The 10,107-nt window shown below is 45.5% G+C and overlaps 1 protein-coding gene across 6 annotated transcripts in view; it reads right to left on the bottom strand.

Moving 5' to 3' along the window:
- DCUN1D4 (defective in cullin neddylation 1 domain containing 4) overlaps positions 1-8,259 on the bottom strand; it is a 38,932-nt gene extending 30,673 nt beyond the window's left edge. For 4 of the 6 annotated variants that reach the window (XM_035324294.1, XM_035324293.1, XM_035324292.1 and 1 more), the window contains exon 1: positions 8,132-8,259. In XM_035324294.1, coding sequence (XP_035180185.1) covers positions 8,132-8,156 — 25 coding nt within the window. In that variant the 5' untranslated portion in view covers positions 8,157-8,259. The remainder of the gene's footprint in view (positions 1-8,131) is intronic. The other 2 variants (XM_035324296.1, XM_035324295.1) reach the window with 1 other exon arrangement.
- Positions 8,260-10,107: the final 1,848 nt, after the last annotated feature.

Below are 10,107 nucleotides of genomic sequence, written 5' to 3' on the forward strand. Positions count from 1 at the left end.
ACAACTTTTGTCCTTAAAATCAGGTATCATTACACAGAATTTCCATGCTTCTCGATCCTCTTCTTCCATCTATTCCAAAAATAGTTCAATTCTGAAATAACATTCTAAAATCACTAGTAAAAATACTTGTTTTTTTAAAAGATGATAAACAAGTACTTGCCTCCATGCTCTTTTCTTTGCAAAACTGAATTACTGGAATACACTTACACAGTTGAAACATGACTTTTGTGTTAACGAACCAAAAGTCACAACACAGCAGTTAAGACCAAAGCCAAAAAAAAAAAGAATCCTGACACTTCATGAAAGAAGCCTTAACTTAGGCACCAACTTTGCTTCCATGCTCCACAAATAAAACACTTGAGCTTGCCTCAGCTGAAAAAAAAAAAAAAGCAACAAACTAATCTTTCTGTATGCTTTTAAAACACCTATTTTTACTAGAAATGTGCCAAGAACAAAACTAGAAAAGTAGTAATTTACAAAAAAAGATCAACTTGGATCCACTCAGAGAGGATGCAAACCAGCAGGAATCTCAGAAACTGGGCGCAGACCAGCTGAGAGATACAAACAGCAAACTACTAGAAGATATTTCCCTTTAAACTGAAAACAAACTAGCAACCCCACTAGAGCTTGTGCCAAGAAGCATGCTGATTACACAGCCAGAGACACGTTCTGTGTGACAAGCACAGCCTCCCAAGCAAAATTCCCATGTGTGCCCAGCGTCACTGCTACCAGCTGATGCACTGACGCATCTTTACTGGGAAACATTAAAGTTGACTTTCCGATTTAAGATGCAACTAAGGACAAAACTGTAATTCCCACATTTCTATCCTTTGCATTTGAGAAGAACGCTCTCAAGATACACCGGAGATGACCCAGAATCTATGGCTAAACAATCTGCACCGGACCCGATGGGACTGCATGGAGCTGGGACAGGGGAGGGTCAGGCTGGGTGTCAGGAGAAGGTTCTGCACCCAGAGGGTGGTCAGGCACTGGGACAGGCTTCCTGAGGAGGTCTTCATGACACCGAGCCTGCCAGAGTTAACGAAGCATTTGGGCAACGCTCCCAGACACATGGTCTGATTTTTGGGTGGTCCTGTGTGGAGCTGGGTCCCAGCTGAGGTTATTCTACAACTTTATGAAATACCAGATCCCCCGAAAAGCAAAAGAACGTTATAAATTTAAGAAGTGCATTTGAAGGAACTGCCTGCTGTAACCATTCTTGTAGCACACATCAGCATGGAACTATTCATCACAATGAATAAAAAAAATTTCTAAAGATACCTTTAGGAATTACATGTTGCATTTACTGTCTTATCTGGAAAGTCTCATTTCAGTAATAGCTGCCTACTTCTTACTGCATTTTCCCCAATTCACCAGCACAGCAAGACAATTTCTGTAAGTCAGACATGCCAAAGATGGAAATTCAAATTTTAGATGTACTTATAATCTATATCAAGACAAAGACAAGCCATATCTTCTTACCACGCCATGGTAGGAAGATCTTGCATCTTGAACAGGGCGCTACATTTTTTTCTGCATTAAGTGCTCAATTAAGTTCCACTTTTTGCTAGTCAAACAATACTAAGCAGAACCGTTCTGCAAAAAGAAAAAAAACAACCCCGAGTTTCTTAGCCAGCCTTCAATCCAACATGAGAAAGGAATTTTAAAAAGGGGGGTTGGAGGGGACAGATGTATAGGGGGGAGACAGACGACCATTAACAATTAAAATGTAATTTTAAAGTTTCCCTTGTTGTCCAGCCTAAGACCTACAAAGAACACAGGTCTTTAGAGAAAGCAGTTACACCTGGAGGTAACAAGTTGAAAACACTGAGCAAATATTTTCTTATAAATTAATAATACATAATTTAAAATGGTACTTTCTAAAATATTTTTTCTATAGTTTTTAAACTAGGATTATACAGAGTAGGTATTGCCTTTGAAATAAAACATTCCTAGGCACTTCCAAATACATCACTCATACCAGCATGTTTCACACCTCCACTGGAAATACCCCTACAATTTTAACCTATTACTTCAAAAAAGGTACTTAATTATGATGGACTTAGAGAAGTTACACAGATATATTTTACAGCTCTTACACAACAAGCATCACACCTCAGTTCTGCACTGATTTATCCACATGAGCACTGAGGCTTCAAGAATGAAACCCGTCTCAAGTTTTCTCTCTTCCACACAGGAAGCTGGCAAAGTCAGGATATTATCCATAACAGAAAACAAGCCTTCTTTTCCAGTTCTTGGTACGAAAGCAAAGGTGAGCAGCTGCCAATGAATTACACAATTAAATTACAGCTCAAGTCCCCTTCTGAGCCTCTCTCAGTCTTTGTTGTATGTGTATTGCAAGCAACAGCACACAAAGCATCCCATGCCACTGAAAAGGAATACCTAGAAAAAAAAAATTCAGGGAACAAGGGGTGAAAAATCCTTCCTCCCATGCTCATCAAACACCATCTTGAGAATGAGCACAGGGCCAATGGCACAGGCAACATGTCAGCCAGAGCCCACTATCCCCTCAGGAAAACTCTGCTCAACCCCCAAATAGCACACGGCACTGCTGGCTCAGTGGGCCAAATCTGGTGGTGGGGAGATTCACTGCTATGACACTGGAAGAGATGGGGACGTCCTCTCCTGACTTGTTCTGTCACCAGCCTGCCAAGCCCCCCAGGGAAGAGCAGGGTGCCATGTGAGGCTACGCACCCAGCAGCTGCTCCTCCAAGCTTTACACGAAGAAAGATGCCACGTGTGAAGCCTTTTTTCACCTGGATTCAAGAATCTCAAAGCAGATCAGTCAGGCTGAAACTATTCTGGTTTTATTCCTGCAGAAAAGGAAAAATCTTGACCTGGGACCAAAAGAAGGAAACCTGCTTGCTTCACAAATACTAAATAGGAGATATGCTGGGATGTTTCCCAAGGTACAAACTTCAAGAGGTGCACGTCAAACAGATCAATCAACAAAAATATATGTGCTTATTTTTCTTGCAGGTCTTAGCCTATCTTTAGCAAAGACTAAAGCAATGGAAATTCCAAATTCTATTAAATAGTTTGAAATATTCCACAATGAAACACCTAAGGAAAAAAATATACATCTGAGTAAAACAATTCCAGTTCCACCGGAAACTAGAAAGGAAAGAAATGCCAGAACCAGCCTAACACCACAGGACTTGAACCTGGTCTGCAGGTTAGCACTATGCACAAGTGCCGAACTCCAGCTTAGTCAGTTAGTCCCAATCACATAAAAATTAAATGCAAAAAGTGTCAAGTTTAAAAATAACCTTTAAAATACTTTAGTATTAAAATTTACACCACAGACCTGATGGTTATAGAGAGACAAAAGAACCAGCAGCTGGCTGGGCTCGCTTCCTTACCAAACTAAGCTAAACATCGTTCTGCTCCTCTTGGCCAGACACACCTAGAAATGCAATGAACAAACATAAACCTCAAAATATCTGATATAAAAACCTCAATACGTATCTTAAGTATAAGCAAATGGCAGAGGTGAACAAAGCAGAATGCCCTAGTTTCTGATCTGAAATGTCAAATTCAAACCTGTCAAGTCACATTTTTAGGAATAAAGACGACCATGCTCTAATTTTTGTTACAGGAAACAATGTGTTGGCAAACTATTCACACAAGATCACAAATGAAAATCTAGAAAAAGAGTATCTCCGGCTACGAGCCTACCCACACCTTGACACGTACTTGCCTGACATCTCTAACTTAGTTCCTACTGTCAAAATTATCACTTCCAAGCTCTGACAACCCCCAGCCCCTGGGCACACGATTATCATCTCCTACAAAATTTGCAGTAGCACTAACACAGGCCAGCAGCAGCCTCTTGAGTCTCCTTTAAAAGCTTCTAGACTGTTTCAGCACATAGAAAACCTCTAGTAGCTGTATAGCTAAACAGTAAGTCTAAAAATATTATCCTAGACAGACGCAACACTTAAATGCTATAGATACAACTGGGCATAAAAAATTTGCTATGAAAGTCGTTGTAGGAGTAATTCTCGTGACTGCTAGGATTTCTCTGACTGAGCACAAATACTGTACTGTTTTTGTAAGCTTCTCAGAAAACAATTAGATAGAAACACATGCTAGGCAGATTCACTCCTGAAAATTAAAGGGGAATGTTTGTGCTTTTACTTTTATTTAATATAATCAATTCTTGGCTTCAAATAACAGAACTGAAGAAAATTTGCCGTAATGGGGGAAATAAGACTTCAAAGCACTGTCTTCCTCACCAGTTTTAAATAAGCTTTACTTTTCCAAGAAAGGAATCACTTTGGCATCTCTGAATTCCACGATGTCACGCTTTGTACTCTGCTTACAGAATTATCCTAACAGTAATTGACTAATGAATTCTGGAGTTCAGATCTGAAGCCTACATTTGGTGAAAGTCTTCAGTACTTACATTCAGAAAGCAGAATCACTATACTCATTACTGAGCATATTTTGTTTTAAAAGGAACAGTTTTGCTTTCATTTTTGCCGAAGTACAACACCTCTAAAGGCAGAGATGCCCCCCAAATGCAGTGCAGTGCACAGAGCAGCTCAGAGCTGACCCCATGCTCCTGTCAAAGCCAGGATTAAGAACTGGTTTCCACCATCCCCAGCTGAATCGCCTCAGGCAGCGACACCCTGTACCATGGGCAGCCTGCAGAAGATGTGTCTCTCCCCATCCACCACGCCACAGCAAGCAGGCAAGGAGAGGCAGAGAAAAAGGCTTGGGAAGCAGAGGAACATCCTTGCTTTGACAGGGTTGAACACAGGGCGTGGTTCAGAAAGTAGGAAATTAGAGCTGAACTCCAGGCACCACAGGACTATGAGGGCACCCAATGAACCGATCAGAGAAGTGGGGTGCCTGTCCTACTTGAGTCCAGAAGGAGCCAGCCGTTAGAGCTAGAGCCATGGTGCCATTGGGCTTTTCTCCTGCGTGCACGCATGCCTGCGGAGCAGCACCGAGCTCAGAAGTACTGCTGACACCAGCTGTATCGAAACCCACACGCGCCAACTTGAGTTCATTTTCCAAATGCTACACCCTAAAGCATTCTGAAGCAAAGCAGAGCGGTGTAAGTAACTGGAATAAAGGCCCACCACCAAAATGCAGCTGAAATAACAACACGCTAAAACGCACTTGACTTTAAACATATCACTTTAACCTAAACCTTCCCTGCAACTTTACCACATCACCCATCAGCCACATTACCTGTAACAAAATAATTCAAAATGACTGCATGCTACACAGACAGAGAAAAGCATTTGTCTTTTTTCCGCAGGAAGAACTCCTTGTTTTACCTAGGTGTTTACTGTGTACCCTGACCCAAAGGCTCGTTGTTTACAAAAAGAGCTACTGGTGACTAAAGTTCATTGAGAATTTTGGAGCAATTTAAGCAGCGCAGAAGTTGCACAGCTACTATTTAGTTTGAATGTATTTCCATTTATCCTTGATTGACTTGAACAAGTCAGGCCTATACCAACAGATACTCCTTAGAAACCCTGTACACTGCCTCACATTTTGTGGCCTTTTTTAAAAAAAAAAAAGAAAAAAGACCCAGCACTGAGTGCATTTATGGTGCAATCTGTCCGTTGCTGTTGCTGCAAATACCACTGTTTGTGTACCCACTGAATGTATTTGATAAGCATTCCTAAGGGAGATTCCTGCCAGAACGTAACAATGCTGGAATGACCCGCCACAGCTGGAAAAGAATGAGTAAAAGCAGTGGAAAATTAGAACCAATTTAAACCTCCTTCTAAAGCATCTATTATCAAATCAAGCAGCCCTTCAGTGATTTTGTGCTGCTGAGGTTGTGAACAGACACTCTTTCAGCCCACAGCTCAAGATTGCGGACAGCTGAGTTACAAGGCTTGTCATACAGAACCAGTTTTACACCCATTTGATGGAAGGGCTCATCCAGCCTAACTCACTCTACCACCAAATTCATTTTGAGAAACATCAGTGAGTTAATTTTGAATCACTGAGACCTACGGCCACAAAGCAGTTTGCCAGCACCACTCTCAACTTCACACCAGATTAGGTGGTGTTTGTCATCCTACAGAGGGCACAAAGCTAATAAAAACTTTGTATCCTGTATTCCAGCTGGTTCAGCAGAAATGCAACCCTGTCCAGATCCAGCACGTGCTGCCAGGGCATCCAGCACCACACAGACCCACTATGCAGCACGATGGCGCTGCAACAGCCTACAGAGAGCCATGCCAGGCCCCAGTATTACAGCCCCAGCTGTTTGCTTCCCCCGGCTGCCAAAATTACAGATCCCGCAGCTTTGCCAACAGCAGGGACCACGGGCACATTCCCTAATCCACTGCAGGCAAACATCTTATGTGTCACTTCAGCCACCGTAAGTAGGGGGCAAGAGCTAACCCAGATAAATTTGACTGACTGGATTAGAGAGTGCTCCTGCAAAGCCCCTGACCAGCAGGGCAGTGGAAGCAGGAATCTCGTGGGAAGGAGCGAGCCCCTGCGGTAGGCAGAGTCCCATGGTCTGTGCAGCCACACACCTGCAACAAGTGGCACAGAAACGTGCCACGCCAGCTCGTTCTCAATGGCAAATTAAAGCCTTGTGGCCGTAACAATACGTATTTAAAAATAAAATACACATCGCTGTGCAAACTAGGATGTGGCTTATTCTTTCTTTTTTTAAACCGCTTTACGAGCCAAAATGAGATACTGTATTTAATCTCAGGCTAGTAATTTTAAATAAAATGTTTTAGTTAGGCAATATGAAAAAAATGCTTCTCTGGGATTTGCAAACAGGTACATTTCAAATAAGGCTTCTACTTGAAGCCCTTGTTAGCAGCGTTACTCATTGTAGAAAGAAATACACCATCACCATTAAATGCTCTAATATTTAAATTAGATACAATAAAAACCCATCCTGGTACAAAAGAATAAAGAGAAGCAGCGAGAGGAGAACTGCTTACTTGCCTAACGCAGCTTACTGCATTCCTTGCAAACAGAAAGCATTTCTGTTTATTTTTATCGGAGTTACAAGAAATTTTTAAGCAGATGTTTGCCACGGAGAAAAGGAAAGTTGTGTTTCTCATCTAACGAGAAAAAGCATTACGTTCAGTCTCAGAAAGAAAATACAAATGAGCAAAAAACGTAACAACAGCTTACATCCTAAGGGCAGAGAAGGATCACAAGGAATGTTCTGCCACTTACCGCTGCAAGCATTATTAACGTGGAAAAAAAAATACTGCTATGAATCTACTGATAATGAAGCAAGTTAATTTAGGAAAACACTCCTTGTTAAAATACCACATATAGCAGGCCACAAGCTACATGGAATATATATATATATACATTGAGGTGGGAGATCCATATATCCCAAAGGACGTTTTGACAGGGAAAGCAGTAACAGCTGAAGGATGAGGCACAATTTTGGCTTTCTGCAGATAAATTTAAAACAATCACTACGCAGCCTTCACCATCCTACTTTAGGAAGCGTGGGAGCACTACAGGAGCAATTTACACGCGTGTAACGGAGTGCTCTGGGTGTCCTTCTGAGGCAGGGCACCCCGCCGAGGCCCCCCAGAAGGCATTTTCTAGAAAGCCGGCCGGGCGCCAGGCGGTTACGGGGGCTCTAACGGCAGCCGTAACCGCCGGCACGCCGGGCTCCCCCCACACACACACACAGCCCAGGGAAGCCGGGCCGCCCCCAGGCGCGTTCACACAACGCCCCAAGCGGTCCCTACGCTCCGCACCGAGCCAAGTCGGGCCGGGCCCCCCGATGGGAGCCGCGATCGCGCCCCAGCGCCCGTCGCCCTCAGGGCCCCCCAACGGGGCGCGCACCTCAGGGGCGGAGGTGGGGAGTGTCGCCGCTTCGCCTGCTGGGAGTTGTAGTCCCGCGGCCCCTCCCCTCGCAGGGGGGCGGCGGCGGGTGGGACTCCACCTCCCACAATGCACCGCGTTCTCCCCCCCATCCCCCCCAGCGGTTCTCCCCCCCCCCACGCCCGCCCCCCCCCCACCCCCGGCTGGGGGAGCTGCGTCACGGCCCCACTCCGCTCCCGGCCCCGCGCCCCCCCCCAGCCCCTCGCAGCTCCCCCGCGGCCGTGAGGGCGGCAGGAGGAGAAGGGGCGGCCCAGCCGCTACTCACTGACAGCGGCGCCATCCGAGTGCATTTTCGTGCAGCGCGCACGCACGGCGCGGCCCGGCCCGGCCCGGCTCCCTCAGCCCCTCTCTCCCAATCGCACAGCACAAGTGTGGACACCTCCCCGCCCCGCCCTCCGGCGGCGTCCATTGGTTGGCGCCGCCCGTGGAGGCCGCAGGTTATGCTGTACGATTGGACCGCGCTGCTGTCAGTCTTCCTCCGCCTGCCCCGGACCGCTCCCGCAGTCTTATTGGGCCCGAGCGTGGGCTAACCCCGCCTCCCTCTGCTCTAATTGGGCCTGACCGCTGCCACTCCTGGCCGGCCTTGAAAGCGCGTGCAGAGAACGCCACTTTGTGTCAGCCGCACCTCCCATTGGATGCGGAGGCCGAGAGCCTCGCCCACCGAACGCTGCGATTGGATGAGTGAGGCGGGGGGCGGGGCTCTGCTGTGGCAGCGAGGCGAGGAGGCTGAGGCGTTGGGGGGGGGGGGGGTTGGAGGGCTGAGGAGCTCAGGCTCCACAGGAAAAAAACGGATATATTGGTTAATAGGAAAAATAAATGAACTTAAAGCTGCACATGCTGGGGCTCGCTTCTCAGACACTTCCAACGGCCCGCATGCCAGACATTCAGATCTGCCTGTCAGCCCAAGCTCTTACTCCGCAAGGCACCCAGTGATAACCCTCGGGGTAATCCGGGGCTGAGGGGAACAATTCCTCCAGGGCGCCCGGCTGGGGGCACGCTGACCAGAGAAGTACACAGAATAAAAATCCGTTCTCACGCTGAAGTGAGTTCGGTTCAGAATAAGAATACATTCTCACACACACACACAATCTTCACCCAAGCCGTATGTAACTAATACAAACCTAAAGGAAGGTGCCACCCAAAATAAGGGCAAAAAAAAAAATCACACATTCGGTTATATCTGAAGCCATTTGTTTGTACATTATTGTCTTTTATGTTGTTTTGCTTTTTCCCCTTCTTAAGTCTAAAATGACAAGATACTGCTTTGCTCTACAAATCTTTCCTTAGACGACAGTTCCTTTAACTACTGCTATCCGTAGCACTGACATCACACTGTCAATTTGACAGATGAAAAGTTCAAAGTATTTTTGAGTAGTCGAATGCACAAGCATAATCTCTGCTCCACAAAAATCTGCAAAGAAATGCGTAGGGAAAAACAAAAGAGACTTGTTTTCTGCATGTGCCTGACGAACGATGGCAGGTACGCTCCAGCCAGGCAAGGCCCATCCCACAAGCAAGGCCCCAAAGCGCTCACACCTTTGAACCTTGGTTCCAAACCCAAGAAGGAATAAATAGACCCCTTAGGAATAAATAGCCCCCTTGTTGCCGCTTGGTGTAAGCTGCTACACAAGCTTCCAGGCAGGGAGATGTTATGTCATCAGGCCTGTGTTTTATTTCTCAGCCTCTCTTCGAGCCTGAGTTTACAAAACACAGAAACACTTCACTTGGAATAAAGCACAGCGATTAGGTCGCGGTTCATCAAGCGTTCTCTCAGGGGCACAGGCAGTTTAAGGAGTTCCGGCATTAGCCTCTTAATCCTAGCCCTCCTGGCACCTTTCTGTTGCGCCAGTAAAGCCACTTGGTCAATTCGATAGCGTGGTGGATCAAAGAACAACGCTGCCCCTGCCCCACCAAAAAAAAAAAAAGAGGAAAAAAAGTTATATGTATTTTTGTTATGCCTTGATTTTTTTCAACCAGATCAATATCCTTTCATGGCTCACCAAACACACATGCAAATGCTCCCAACAACACACAGAAGAGGAATAATTAACCGAGACCTGGAGGGGCAAGAAATGCATTAGCCGATTTACATGCTGCTGGGACTAACTTAAAGCTGCACTCATTTGGAAAGGCCTTCGCAAGGAGGTGAAAAGGCACTATTATTAAAAAAATTAGAAAGTCATACTTTACTTTTTCAATTTGCTTGCCTTTTTTGATAGTTTAAAATGGAAACAACATAAA

The sequence above is a fragment of the Oxyura jamaicensis genome, chromosome 4 (assembly GCF_011077185.1).
Source record: "Oxyura jamaicensis isolate SHBP4307 breed ruddy duck chromosome 4, BPBGC_Ojam_1.0, whole genome shotgun sequence".
Taxonomy (NCBI): Eukaryota; Metazoa; Chordata; class Aves; order Anseriformes; family Anatidae; genus Oxyura; species Oxyura jamaicensis.